Source organism: Salvelinus namaycush, chromosome 3, assembly GCF_016432855.1.
Source record: "Salvelinus namaycush isolate Seneca chromosome 3, SaNama_1.0, whole genome shotgun sequence".
Lineage (NCBI taxonomy): Eukaryota > Metazoa > Chordata > Actinopteri > Salmoniformes > Salmonidae > Salvelinus > Salvelinus namaycush.
Window position 1 is genome coordinate 2,777,119 of NC_052309.1, and position 15,540 is coordinate 2,792,658.

Here is a 15,540-nt window from a genome sequence, read left to right on the forward strand (position 1 = left end):
GAAGGTCATTCTGAGAGAGATGGCAGGAGAGCTGGCCAAGGACGGCACGTTCAAGAGTTTTGGAGAGAAAAGATACTGGTCTGTAGTTGTTGACATCGGAGGGATCGAGTGTAGGTTTTTTCAGAAGGGGTGCAACTCTCGCTCTCTTGAAGACGGAAGGGACGTAGCCAGCGGTCAAGGATGAGTTGATGAGCGAGGTGAGGTAAGGGAGGAGGTCTCCGGAAATGGTCTGGAGAAGAGAGGAGGGGATAGGGTCAAGCGGGCAGGTTGTTGGGCGGCCGGCCGTCACAAGACGCGAGATTTCATCTGGGGAGAGAGGGGAGAAGGAGGTCAAAGCACAGGGTAGGGCAGTGTGAGCAGAACCAGCGGTGTCGTTTGACTTAGCAAACGAGGATCGGATGTCGTCGACCTTCTTTTCAAAATGGTTGACGAAGTCATCCGCAGAGAGGGAGGAGGGGGGGGGGGAGGGGGAGGAGGATTCAGGAGGGAGGAGAAGGTGGCAAAGAGCTTCCTAGGGTTAGAGGCAGATGCTTGGAATTTAGAGTGGTAGAAAGTGGCTTTAGCAGCAGAGACAAAAGAGGAAAATGTAGAGAGGAGGGAGTGAAAGGATGCCAGGTCCGCAGGGAGGCGAGTTTTCCTCCATTTCCGCTCGGCTGCCCGGAGCCCTGTTCTGTGAGCTCGCAATGAGTCGTCGAGCCACGGAGCAGGAGGGGAGGACCGAGCCGGCCTGCAGGATAGGGGACATAGAGAGTCAAAGGATGCAGAAAGGGGGGAGAGGAGGGTTGAGGAGGCAGAATCAGGAGATAGGTTGGAGAAGGTTTGAGCAGAGGGAAGAGATGATAGGATGGAAGAGGAGAGAGTAGCGGGGGAGAGAGAGCGAAGGTTGGGACGGCGCGATACCATCCGAGTAGGGGCAGAGTGGGAAGTGTTGGATGAGAGCGAGAGGGAAAAGGATACAAGGTAGTGGTCGGAGACTTGGAGGGGAGTTGCAATGAGATTAGTGGAAGAACAGCATCTAGTAAAGATGAGGTCAAGCGTATTGCCTGCCTTGTGAGTAGGGGGGGAAGGTGAGAGGGTGAGGTCAAATAAATAAGGAGAGGAGTGGAAAGAAGGAGGCAGAGAGGAATGAGTCAAAGGTAGACGTGGGGAGGTTAAAGTCACCCAGAACTGTGAGAGGTGAGCCATCCTCAGGAAAGGAACTTATCAAGGCGTCAAGCTCATTGATGAACTCTCCAAGGGAACCTGGAGGGCGATAAATGATAAGGATGTTAAGCTTGAAAGGGCTGGTAACTGTGACAGCATGGAATTCAAAGGAGGCGATAGACAGATGGGTCAGGGGAGAAAGAGAGAATGTCCACTTGGGAGAGATGAGGATCCCAGTGCCACCACCCCGCTGACCAGAAGCTCTCGGGGTGTGCGAGAACACGTGGGCAGACGAGGAGAGAGCAGTAGGAGTAGCAGTGTTATCTGTGGTAATCCAGTGCCAAGAAGTCGAGGGACTGGAGGGAAGCATAGGCTGAGATGAACTCTGCCTTGTTGGCCGCAGATCGGCAGTTCCAGAGGCTGCCGGAGACCTGGAACTCCACGTGGGTCGTGCGCGCTGGGACCACCAGGTTAGAGTGGCAGCGGCCACGCGGTGTGAAGCGTTTGCATGGTCTGTACAGAGAGGAGAGAACAGGGATAGACAGACACATAGTTGACAGGCTACAGAAGAGGCTACGCTAATGCAAAGGAGATTGGAATGACAAGTGGACTACACGTCTCGAATGTTCAGAAAGTTAAGCTTACGTTGCAAAAATCTTATTGACTAAAATGATTAAAATGATACAGTACTGCTGGCTGGTGAAGTAGGCTAGCTAGCAGTGGCTGCGTTGTTGACTTTGTTTGAAAGTGTAGCTGGCTAGGTAACCTCGATAACTGGCTAGGTAACCTCGATAACCTCGATAATTACTCTAAACTACACAATTATCTTAGATACAAAGACAGCAAAGACAACTATGTATCTAGATAACACTACACTAATCAAATCGTTCCGTTGTAATGTATTAGTTTCTACAGTACTGCTAGTCGGTAGAAGTTGACTAGCTAGCTAGCAGTTGTTGACTAGGTAGGAGAACGGTGGCGCGGCGGACGAAAATAGCTGGCTAGCTAACCTCGATAATTACTCTAAACTACGCAATTATCTTAGATACAAAGACAGCAAAGACAACTATGTAGCTAGCTAACACTACACTAATCAAGTCGTTCTGTTGTAATGTAATAGTTTCTACAGTGCTGCTATTCGGTAGAAGTTGGCTAGCTGGCTAGCTAGCAGTGTTGACTACGTTAGAAGGACGAAAATAGCTGGCTAGCTAACCTCGATAATTACTCTAAACTACACAATTATCTTTGATACAAAGACAGCTATGTAGCTAGCTAAGAAAAAATTGCTCAGATCAAACAAATCAAACCGTTGTACTGTAATGAAATGTAATATTGCCTGTGGAGCGAAGTGCGACTACTCGCTTCCAACCCGGAAGTAAATCCGACCTCTTTAGATGGAATAATATCCCAGTTGCTTTAACCGGCAGATACCTATTGTCAAAATGTATACATTGCCACGGCAGAATTTCTGTAGTTCAGTGCTTCCCATGGTTCCCCCTTTTGGCTATTGGGATACAATTCCTAGTGTGGATTCAACATGTATATGGCAAGGTTAACGATCCCGAATAAAACATTTAAAAAGTACTATCACGTACCAAACTTTAAATTGTATTTCCAGGCACTAGCATTTCACCCCATCCTAAATTGGTTTAGACATGATTCTTCAGCCCCCTGGCTGAGTAAAGAGAAATATGGTGTCTCCTATTGCCCTGGAAGAGGTGCTCGTCATTGATCGGTCCCTTAATCTTGTCAATAGGGGGGCGCCATTTCGACTTTGTAAAAATGCGTTCCCAAATTAAACTGCCTCGTACTCAATTCTTGCTCGTACAATATGCATATTATTATTACTATTGGATAGAAAACACTCTCTAGTTTCTAAAACCGTTTGAATTATTTCTCTGAGTGAAACAGAACTCATTCTGCAGCACACTTCCTGTCAAGGAGTGAGATTTCTGAAATCGAGGTCTCTGTTTTAGGGTCAGTTTATAAATTCCCATGTAAGCTATGGGGCTACATGCACTGCATACGCCTTCCTCTAGATGTCAGTAAGCGGTGAGAATTTGAATGGAGTGGATTGCACCATCTGGGGCACTATAAAAGCCCGTGGAACGGAAGGTCCGACCTTTTCAACGGGGCGCCTGGCGCAGGAGGGACATCACAATGGCGTCCTGAAAAGCTTTCGTTTTAGCAGTGCTATATCTCCGGCTCTGATTTAATTTGATTTTTGTCTTAACTTCATAAGGTAGTTAATTTAAACCGACTTATAGCAGTTTATATCAGTTTATTGCGATTTTCTGGAATTTCTTTGTGACGCGCTATCACGAGTTGGACACCTTTCCGGCACATAGCTAGCGTTAGCTGCTATTTCTACAGGAGAAGAGGACATCTTTCAACCAAAAGACGATTGTTCTGGAGAAAGGACACCTTGCCCAAGATTCTGATGGAAGCTCGTCAAATAGTAAGAAGTCTTTATGCTGTTAATTCGTATTTATGTTGACAAATGTTAAACAATAATTCCGCCATGAATTTCGGTGCGGTCTCGCTTTAGCGCACGCTGTATGCGCAGTAACGTTAATTTTGAAAATTTAACACAGCGATTGCATTAAGAACTAATTTATCTTTCATTTGCTGTCCAACCTGTATTTTTTAGTCAAGTTTATGATTAGTTATCGATTAGAATAGGTGCCTTTCCCAAGATTTCTCCTGACATTTTCTTTGCAGCTTGGCTACTTTTCTCATTGTATAACCACGATTTGTGCCGCTAAATATGCACATTTTCGAACAAACTCTATATGTATTGTGTAATATGATGTTATAGGACTGTCATCTGAAGAATTCTGAGCAGGTCAGTGAAAAAATTAATATCTTTTGCTGGGTTATACGTTATCGCTATTTTTGGCTTGAATCAATGCTGTTGTGTGGTTTGCTATTGTGGTAAGCTAATATAATGCTATATTGTGTTTTCGCTGTAAAACACTTAAAAAATCTGAAATATTGGCTGGATTCACAAGATGTTTGTATTTCATTTGCTGTACGCTGTGTATTTTTCAGAAATGTTTTATGATGAGTATTTAGGTAATTCACGTTGCTCTCTGTAGTTATTCTAGTCGCTTTGGTGAGAGTTGTGATGGTGGCTGCAATGGTAAACTATGATTTATACCTGAAATATGCACATTTTTCTAACAAAACATATGCTATACAATAAATATGTTATCAGACTGTCATCTGATGAAGTTGTTTCTTGGTTAGTGGCTATTTATATCTTTATTTGGTCGAATTTGTGATAGCTACTGATGCAGTAAAAAAATGGTGGAGTAAAAAAAGTGGTGTCTTTTGCTAACGTGGTTAGCTAATAGATTTACATATTGTGTCTTCCCTGTAAAACATTTTAAAAATCAGAAATGTTGGCTGGATTCACAAGATGTGTATCTTTCATCTGGTGTCTTGGACTTGTGATTTAATGATATTTAGATGCTAGTATTTACTTGTGACGCTATGCTAGGCTATGCTAGTCAGCTTTTTTACTGATGGGGGTGCTCCCGGATCCGGGTTTGGGAGGAATTAGAGGTTAATATAATATGGTATCTCCTATTGCCCTGGAAGAGGTGGTATTCACGGATACTGTATATTCCTTAGACAATGTAAACTACGCTTTGGTCCTATTAATGCTCACAATTTCTATTTGGCGCCAAGTTGCAAAACAATATAACTGGGAATCAAAATCTCATGCCCGTACTCCAATATTTCACAATAATGCCTTGTGATCTGGAGTGTGGCCTTTATCATCTACCCCCAATGGTCCAAATAAGGAATCCATACGCTTGCCGATTTATGATGGACAGTAATGAAAACATTCCAAGATTTTAAAGATACATGCACATTACCGGGCAACTCCCCTTCTCTATATTTACAACTTAGGACAGCTATGCTGACCTATGAGTCCCTTGGCTAACCCAACTACCGAACCCCATCCAATGATGACATTTATAAATAAATTATCTGGGCTTCCACAAGGTCTGATGTCTCTAATATACAGTGCCTTTAGAAAGTACTCAGACCCCTTGACTTTTTCCACATTTTGTTACATTACAGCCTTATTCTAAAATTGATTAAGTAAAAATACAAAATCCTCAGCAATCTGAGGAGTATTCAGACCCTTTGCTATGAGACTCAAAATTGAGCTCAGGTGCATCCTGTTTCCATTGATCATCCTCGATGTTTCTACAACTTGATTGGAGTCCACCTGTGGTAAATTCAATTGATTGGACATGATTTGGAAAGGCGTGCACACACCTGTCTATATAAGGTCCCACAGTTGACAGTGCATGTCAGAGCAAAAACTGAGCCATGGGGTTGAAGGAATTGTCCGTAGAGCTTCGAGACAGGATTTTGTCGAGGCACAGTTCTGGGGAATGGCACCAAAAAATTACTGCACCATTGAAGGTCCCCAAGAACACAGTGGCCTCCATTTAAGAATGGATGAAGTTTGGAACTACCAAGACTCTTCCTAGAGCTGACCGCCCGGCTAAACTGAGCAATTGGGAGAGAAGGTTGATCAGGGAGGTGACAAAGAACCCAATGGTCACTCTGACAGAGCCTTCCAGAAGGACAACCATCTCTGCAGCACTGCACCAATCAGGCCTTTATGGTAGTGGCCAGACAGAAGCTGCTCCTCAGTAAAAGGCACATGACAGCCCGCTTGAAGTTTGCCAAAAGGCACCTAAAGACTCTGACCATGAGAAACAAGATTCTCTGGTCTGATGAAACCAAGATTGAACTCTTTGGCCTGAATGCCAAGCATCACGTCTGAAGGAAACCTGGCACCATCCCTACAGTGAAGAATGGTTGTGGCAGCATCATGCTGTGGGAAGGTTTTTCTGCAGCAGGGACTGGGAGACTAGTCAGGATCAAGGAAAAGATGAACGGAGAAAGGTACAGAGATCCTTGATGAAAACCTGCTCTAGAGCAATCGGGACCTCAGACTGGGGTGAAGGTTCACCTTCTGTCAGGAAGACCCTAGGCACACAGCCAAGACAATGCAGGAGTGGCTTCGGGACTAGTCTCTGAATATCCTTTAGTGGCCCAGCCAGAGCCCGGACTTGAACCCGTTCGAACGTCTCTTAAGAGACCAGCAGGGTCAGCAGGACAGCAAGAAGTCATCGGGGGGGGGGGGGGGGTTTAGAACTTTGCTTCTAAACCGTAGTACATTACTGAATGACGCAACGATTCACAAGAATGTATGTGCAGACAATTAAAGGGTTTATTTTCTCATCTGTAGGATACTCATTACGTTTTGGCTTCAAGACAAAAGCGCAGAGTTGGTAATAGCATGTCTTCAATTGTGGCAAAAGCAAGTTGCGACTGAATGTGGGTAAAAGTGAATTCACTGTGATTAGCTATTTTATATGGAAGCCCATACCACCACCATTTTAAAAAAGTATTTTAATGAAATGCCTCGTGATTTGCCACAGCTGCAGGTAGCCTACTGATAACAACCACAGCTGCAGGTAGCCTAGAGCACCATACTGATGTCAACCACAGCTGCAGGTAGCCTAGAGCAGCCTACTGATGTCAACCACAGCTGCAGGTAGCCTAGAGCACCATACTGATGTCAACCACAGCTGCAGGTAGCCTAGAGCAGCCTACTGATGTCAACCACAGCTGCAGGTAGCCTAGAGCACCATACTGATGTCAACCACAGCTGCAGGTAGCCTAGAGCAGCCTACTGATAACAACCACAGCTGCAGGTAGCCTAGAGCACCATACTGATGTCAACCACAGCTGCAGGTAGCCTAGAGCAGCCTACTGATGTCAACCACAGCTGCAGGTAGCCTAGAGCACCATACTGATGTCAACCACAGCTGCAGGTAGCCTAGAGCAGCCTACTGATAACAACCACAGCTGCAGGTAGCCTAGAGCAGCCTACTGATGACAACCACAGCTGCAGGTAGCCTAGAGCAGCCTACTGATGTCAACCACAGCTGCAGGTAGCCTAGAGCAGCATACTGATGTCAAACACAGCTGCAGGTAGCCTAGAGCAGCCTACTGATGTCAAACACAGCTGCAGGTAGCCTAGAGCAGCCTACTGATGACAAACACAGCTGCAGGTAGCCTAGAGCAGCCTACTGATGACAAACACAGCTGCAGGTAGCCTAGAGCAGCCTACTGATGTCAACCACAGCTGCAGGTAGCCTAGAGCAGCCTACTGATGACAACCACAGCTGCAGGTAGCCTAGAGCAGCCTACTGATGTCAACCACAGCTGCAGGTAGCCTAGAGCACCATACTGATGTCAACCACAGCTGCAGGTAGCCTAGAGCAGCCTACTGATGACAAACACAGCTGCAGGTAGCCTAGAGCAGCCTACTGATGACAAACACAGCTGCAGGTAGCCTAGAGCAGCCTCTGACAACCACAGCTGCAGGTAGCCTAGAGCAGAATCTGATCCCATCTGGTCCAGGGGAAAGCTATGTATTTATAACCTAAATTAGACACATTTTATTTGTGTTCTGAGAAAATGTGAATGTCATCAAATTTGGTTTATATTCAAACTTCAGGTGGTTAGGCTACCTACGCCTTTTTAATCCAAGATGATTGACTGGAATGAATCAATCAACACAATGGTGATGAAATACTGTGAGTATTCTTTTAAATTACAGATGCAAAGGCCTTCAGGATGCAACCCTGCATACAGCCAGTCCAGCCCTGTTTTAGTTTTTGTCCAATCGCAGTTGTTGTCTCTTTGTCTGTGTAAAGGGTTTGTTTTCATTGTTCCTAGGGCCAGGAGTTTTTTTTATTTATAAACCGTATGATCAGATTTAGAAAAGTAATCTGGTTCCATCATTGCCCATATAAAACCTTAAATATATATATTTTTTTTTACATTTACAGCAGATGTATTACTACATTATACGCTACAACCGCAGTTGGTTAGGGCAGCCTACTACCTCAACTCTCCCCAGGAAAACAACCCCCCCCCCCCCCCGACCACCACTTTTGCTTCCTTAGTTTTACGTGGCTCAGTGCAACCAGATGCTACTGCGACAATTTCAGAATGCAACAGGCTGTTACTGCAATTTCAGGTAAAAACACAATAAAACAAGTCTATACATTCAGCTGTTTCAAAAACATGGCTCTACTATTACCATTTAGTCTGTAGCAATGTTGGCTTAATGAGACAATTCTGTTTAGACTGCCGTGCTTCGGGGGTGGGGGGGGCAACTATCAGCGTGGGTATCGAGCGCTACCTCTGGAGGTACTGGTTGAGACGTAGCAAGTCCGCTAGTTTACATTTGAGTAATATGTTTAGCAGACGGTATTTTTAGGAAAGGTGTAGTTCGTGTGAAGAGGCTCTAAGAGTGTTCAGAATGTTGATTGACAAGGCTGAGAGGAAAAACAACCAGTTATAATGAATAAAGTCATACCGTATATTTAAATCACTACTACTCTGATGGAAACACTGTGGAAACTTTTTGTGGCTATAAAATTTATGCCACAAATTGGAGTGGAATTTCCCTAGTGTCTCTTCCCTAGTGTGACTCAGATTAACATAGTGGGGCCTTTCCTTCTCTCTCCCCTAGTGTGTGACTTAGATAAACATAGTGGGGCCTTTCCTTCTCTCTCCCCTAGTGTGTGACTTAGATAAACATAGTGGGGCCTTTCCTTCTCTCTCCCCTAGTGTGCGACTCAGATTAACATAGTGGGGCCTTTCCTTCTCTCTCCCCTAGTGTGCGACTTAGATAAACATAGTGGGGCCTTTCCTTCTCTCTCCCCTAGTGTGCGACTCAGATTAACATAGTGGGGCCTTTCCTTCTCTCTCCCCTAGTGTGCGACTCAGATTAACATAGTGGGGCCTTTCCTTCTCTCTCCCCTAGTGTGTGACTTAGATTAACATAGTGGGGCCTTTCCTTCTCTCTCCCCTAGTGTGCGACTCAGATTAACATAGTGCGGCCTTTCCTTCTCTCTCCCCAAGTGTGCGACTCAGATTAACATAGTGGGGCCTTTCCTTCTCTCTCCCCTAGTGTGCGACTCAGATTAACATAGTGGGGCCTTTCCTTCTCTCTCCCCTAGTGTGTGACTCAGATTAACATAGTGGGGCCTTTCCTTCTCTCTCCCCTAGTGTGTGACTCAGATTAACATAGTGGGGCCTTTCCTTCTCTCTCCCCTAGTGTGTGACTTAGATAAACATAGTGGGGCCTTTCCTTCTCTCCCCTAGTGTGTGACTTAGATAAACATAGTGGGGCCTTTCCTTCTCTCTCCCCTAGTGTGCGACTCAGATTAACATAGTGGGGCCTTTCCTTCTCTCTCCCCTAGTGTGTGACTTAGATAAACATAGTGGGGCCTTTCCTTCTCTCTCCCCTAGTGTGTGACTTAGATAAACATAGTGGGGCCTTTCCTTCTCTCTCCCCTAGTGTGTGACTTAGATAAACATAGTGGGGCCTTTCCTTCTCTCTCCCCTAGTGTGTGACTTAGATAAACATAGTGGGGCCTTCTCTCTCCCCTAGTGTGTGACTCAGATTAACATAGTGGGGCCTTTCCTTCTCTCTCCCCTAGTGTGCGACTCAGATTAACATAGTGGGGCCTTTCCTTCTCTCTCCCCTAGTGTGCGACTCAGATTAACATAGTGGGGCCTTTCCTTCTCTCTCCCCTAGTGTGCGACTCAGATTAACATAGTGGGGCCTTTCCTTCTCTCTCCCCTAGTGTGCGACTCAGATAAACATAGTGGGGCCTTTCCTTCACTTTCCCCTAGTGTGACTCAGATAAACATAGTGAGGCCTTTCCTTCTCTCTCTGCTAGTGTGTGTGTTGGTGATTATTGCCTTGGAAGCAGAAAATCCAAACAGTTATAAAATAGAAAGACAAAAAATGTATGAATCAATTATCAAATGATTCACTGGGAGGATTAGATCTTCAAAGTAAACTATTCATCTTCCCACACACACACACACACACACACACACACACACACACACACACACACACACAGTCTCTCTCTTTCCCACTCTGCCCTGTTCTCCTTCCTCCCTTCCCTCTGCGGAGTGTGTTGGCGTGGGGAATGTGCTGAGATGTTCATTCCAGATTAGCTGGGGGTGTGTCTGTGTGTTTGAGCCTGGCCCTCCTCGGCTCTTTATCCTCTGTGTCTTGGCCTTGACTGCCACCCTCCCACAGCCTGTGTGACGATGCCTAAGGCAGTACAGGGCTGGATGGCCTTACCACGTTACCGTTTCTCTCCCAGAGAGGAGTCGGTGGCTCTTTTTTGATTTGTTGACAGCAGACTGTGTGAGTGGAGGCAGCAGGAAGCACCTGTGTAGAATACAGATGTGTGTCTTGTCCTCTGGGAGTCTTTCTGGCTACTCTGACTGCATGAAGAATCATGTCACCTTTACTGCTGGTCTGCTCCTCTCGCTCTCTCTCAGCAGAGCTGTTAGTCTAATGGTGAAAACAGATTGATTTAATGACTCTTTTTTTGTTTGTTGTCTGAATTAAATTAAAGGTTAATGGTTGGTTAAAAGTAATAGAGCTCCCATTCGAAATTCATTATCAGGAGGCCATCCCTTTAAACCACTGTCCACACCCTCTCTTCTTTATAGTTAGATACCGCTGGGCTATATTACCCCGGCTGGGATATATTACCCCGGCTGGGATATATTACCCCGGCTGGGCTATATTACCCCGGCTGGGCTATATTACCCCGGCTGGGCTGTATTACCCCGGCTGGGCTGTATTACCCCGGCTGGGCTGTATTACCCCGTCTGGGCTGTATTACCCCGTCTGGGCTGTATTACCCCGGCTGGGCTGTATTACCCCGGCTGGGCTGTATTACCCCGGCTGGGCTGTATTTCCCCGGCTGGGATGTATTTCCCCGGCTGGGATGTATTACCCCGGCTGGGATGTATTACCCCGGCTGGGATGTATTTCCCCGGCTGGGATGTATTTCCCCGGCTGGGATGTATTTCCCCGGCTGGGCTGTATTTCCCCGGCTGGGCTGTATTACCCCGGCTGGGCTGTATTACCCCGGCTGGGCTGTATTACCCCGGCTGGGCTGTATTACCCCGGCTGGGCTGTATTACCCCGGCTGGGCTATATTACCACACAGACGTATCAAGACAGATAGCTGAGATCAGACAAGTAAATGCACGTTTTGCTCTAGTTTTGACTAGGAAAGTCAGCTGAATGGGAGGTCAACCGGGTGAAGAGTGAATAGAGTCTGAACTGAACGTGCATGTCGGACGGCAAAGGTCATAGTGAATGATTTTAAAATAACAAAAACATATATACACCGGTGTATTTAGACGGACGGACGGCACCTTCACAACCTGCGTTAGACTGAGTCTGTATGATACAACAACTTATCTCTTCATCAACGTGACGGAGACTACTAATGATCCCCTTCCCTCTTCAGTACCACAACCGTTCAGAGAGTGGTCACGGCACTGAACCTTATCAGGGTTGGTGGAACAACGGGGCCGGAAGGAGGACCGGAAATAAAGAGAAGTCATGTTAAACAGGATGGGATCAGACATGTTGGTACTGTTGTAGACGTGTGTTAACAGGATGGGATCAGACATGTTGGTACTGTTGTAGACGTGTGTTAACAGGATCAGACATGTTGGTACTGTTGTAGACGTGTGTTAACAGGATCAGACATGTTGGTACTGTTGTAGACGTGTGTTAACAGGATCAGACATGTTGGTACTGTTGTAGACGTGTGTTAACAGGATCAGACATGTTGGTACTGTTGTAGACGTGTGTTAACAGGGTCAGACATGTTGGTACTGTTGTAGACGTGTGTTAAACAGGGTCAGACATGTTGGTACTGTTGTAGACGTGTGTTAACAGGATCAGACATGTTGGTACTGTTGTAGACGTGTGTTAAACAGGGTCAGACATGTTGGTACTGTTGTAGACATGTGTTAACAGGATCAGACATGTTGGTACTGTTGTAGACGTGTGTTAAACAGGGTCAGACATGTTGGTACTGTTGTAGACATGTGTTAACAGGATGGGATCAGACATGTTGGTACTGTTGTAGACGTGTGTTAACAGGATGGGGTCAGACATGTTGGTACTATTGTAGACTAAACCAGCCTCTCTCTCTCCCTCTCTCTCTCACACTCACACACACACATCTTTTGATTGTACGTTTCCACTGTCTCATGAGTCATTTGGCTCAGTCAGTGCGTCACTCACGAGGCTTTTGCCTCAGAGCTGCTGCTGGTGGGCAGAATGACAGAATCTCCATTTGACATACCTTTGCTGTCGGAAATGTATGTACGCGCGCACATGATGAAAATATATTTAGCTTACAATTATCCATGAAAGATGTCCCTTGAATCATTTGATTGGCTGTAGGCCTACAAAAAACCATAACCACTTGACCCCGCCCTGTAGCATTTAGTAAGGTCTTCAAAGCCAATGTCAGATTTATTTACTACTTTTACTTACTTACTTTATCATCTTTATTCCCAATGGGACAGACGTAAGTCAGGGTCAGTGTGAATCCACTTTATTCTCTGAGATCTGGAGTCGCAGTGGAAGGATCTGAGGAACTATTTTTTTGTCAATAGGTGAACCGGTCGATCGTGGCCTACTCGCTCAGCATCGATATCCCTGTTGCTTTAAGTGTCTTACCATTCTGCTCTGCTCAGCTCATTGTTTACATAAGACACCAAATAGGCCAGAAACCTACTGTACTGACAAGTGTTTTTTAACCCCAAGCCCACATGAGAAATCTCTGAAGAATGTTGTTTTTAAATATGTGCAGTAGCATGGAGTGAGCAGGACTTTCTGGTTTTGTAAACACTTGAAGGTATGTTGGACTGATGTCATGGGTTTTACCACAGAGAGGTATACTACAAAGCAGGTTCAATGAGTTAGCTAGCTAACTTACCTAAATATTCAAGCGTATCCTTTTTTCTAAGGATACGCTTGAGTTGTGCGTGGTCTAATTGACTCAACCAAAAACACATCTAAGTTTGTTTTTCTGATTGATTTAAGAAAGCTAATGGTGATTTCTGGTTCTTTATTCAAAGTTAGATGGCTAACTCATTGAACCTGCTTTTGTAGTGTACCACTCGGAGGTTACATATTTTATTAATCAAATGTTTATTTGTGTTTTTATAAAATAGTAACGTTCAAATATATCACAGTCCGCATTTTGGAATGACAGAATGCATTTTAAACGTGTGGTTGTGCATTGATAAGCGACGAAGACATTAACGTTCAGTAATAAAGTAAAGACACCACAGAAACCCTCTTACACCCGTAGCCTGATGAATTTTCCAGATCACTTTTCTTTCATTTTGATTTCGGCACAAATGGAAAATATGGCACTGACTCACCAATGGATTGATCTTTTAGCATTGTCTCATTGAAGAGTTCGGACTCACCCATGGAGTCTAGTCAGATCTCCTCTCACACAGCCAGCCAACCCTGCCTCTAATCCATCTAGTCAGATCTCTCACACAGCCAGTCAACCCTGCCTCTAATCCATCTAGTCAGTTCTCTCTCAGCTAGCCAACCCTGTCTCTAATCCATTTCGTCAGATCTCTCACTCAGCTAGCCAACCCTGCCTCTAATCCATCTCGTCAGATCTCTCACTCAGCTAGCCAACCCTGCCTCTAATCCATCTATTCAGATCTCTCACACAGCCAGCCAACCCTGCTTCTAATCCATCTATTCAGATCTCCTCTCACACAGCCAGCCAACCCTGTCTCTAATCCATCTAGTCAGATCTCTCTCACACAGCCAGCCAACCCTGCCTCTAATCCATCTAGTCAGCTATCCTGTCACACAGCCAGCCAACCCTGCCTCTAATCCATCTAGTCAGATCTCTCTCACACAGCCAGCCAACCCTGCCTCTAATCCATCTAGTCAGCTATCCTGTCACACAGGCCTGCCTGTCTTTAATCCATTTTGTCAGCTCGCCTGTCACAAAGCCAGCCCTGCTGCTATTCCATCTAGTCAGCGCTCCTCACACAGCCCTGCCTCTTTCCCTGCCCGAGGCTGTTAAGACTAGAGGAATGTTCACAACGCTTTGCAGCGTCAAGCTAGCTGGCTTCACCTATTAAATATGATATTTTCTATCTGATTTATAGGGACTTTTCATGACATCTTTCCATGTTTGTTTACTTTCCTGGTATGAGTTATTTGTTTTCTTACTGTTGTCTCCAACAGGTTTAATGTGTTTGTTCACAAACTATTTTGGAGAATCAAATTCCCCCAGCAGTTGGAAAGGAACCGCTGCTCAGAGTTCTCAGGCTGTGTCCCAGATGGAACCCTAGTCCCTATATAGTGTACTACTTTTAACCAGAGCCCATATAGGGAATAGGGTGGCATTTGTGACACTGCCTCAGTCTCACCACCACGTGTAGACTCCATTTCCCCTGAGTTAGAACGTCTTCACTGCTAATCAGTCAAATCCTCTTAAAACAAATTTATTTAAATGTATTTGGTCGGGACATGAAATATGGCATCTTGGCTCACTAGTTTTTCTGTGTCAAAATGAAAAACCTACTTTGCATGATTTTATAGCCATAACTCAGAGTGATGCTGTGTCTACGGATGTGTTGGAGCTGTGAAAGCAAAACGTGACTATGATGCAGTGGCTGTTCTGTCATGAAAATTCACTGAGTGTACAAAGCATTAGGAACACCTCCCTAATATTGAGTTGCACCCTATTTTTGCTTTCAAAACAGCCTTAATTCGTCAGGGCATGGACTCTACAAGTTCTCGAAAGCGTTCTATCGGGAAGCAAATTGACTCCAGTGCTTCCCACAGTTGTGTCAAATTGGCTGGATGTCCTTTGGGTGGTGGACCATTCTTGATACACTGAAAACTGTTGAGCATGAAAAACCCAGCAGCTTTGCAGTTCTTGACACACTCAAACTGGTGCGCCTGGCACCTACTACCATACCCCGTTCAAAGGCACTTTTGGCTTGCCCCATTAAATCTTTTGTCTTGCCCATTCACCCTCTGAATGGCACACATACACAATCCATGTCTCAATTGTCTCAAGGTTTAAAAATCCTTCTTTAACCTGTCTCTTCATCTACACTGATTTTGAAGTGGATTTAACAGGTGCCATCAATAAGGGATCATAGCTTTCACCTGGTCAGTCTCATGGAAAGAGCAGTTGTTCCTAATGTCTTATACACTGTCTATTTGACACACTGCAGCTTCTCTACTGTCTGAGTAAATGTCTGTCTTTCAGAGCATAGAGATCCAATATAATAACTCTGATTTTAATATGTCTATCTTTCAGATCCTCTCCACTCCCATCGGAGGTACCACAGTGACTACAGCTCGTCCAGCGAGAGCCCCTCTGTAGCATCCTCCGACACTGACTACAGACAAGGTAGAATATCATTCAAGCCAGTCCTTTTTAAACTTTAAAATAC

General features: G+C 45.2%; 1 protein-coding gene across 1 annotated transcript in view; it reads left to right on the forward strand.

Moving 5' to 3' along the window:
- Nucleotides 1–15,540, forward strand: part of ptpn13 (protein tyrosine phosphatase non-receptor type 13) — a 117,645-nt gene that overhangs the window by 48,661 nt on the left and 53,444 nt on the right. The window contains exon 8 of the mRNA XM_038989535.1: nucleotides 15,405–15,497. Coding sequence (XP_038845463.1) covers nucleotides 15,405–15,497 — 93 coding nt within the window. The remainder of the gene's footprint in view (nucleotides 1–15,404; nucleotides 15,498–15,540) is intronic.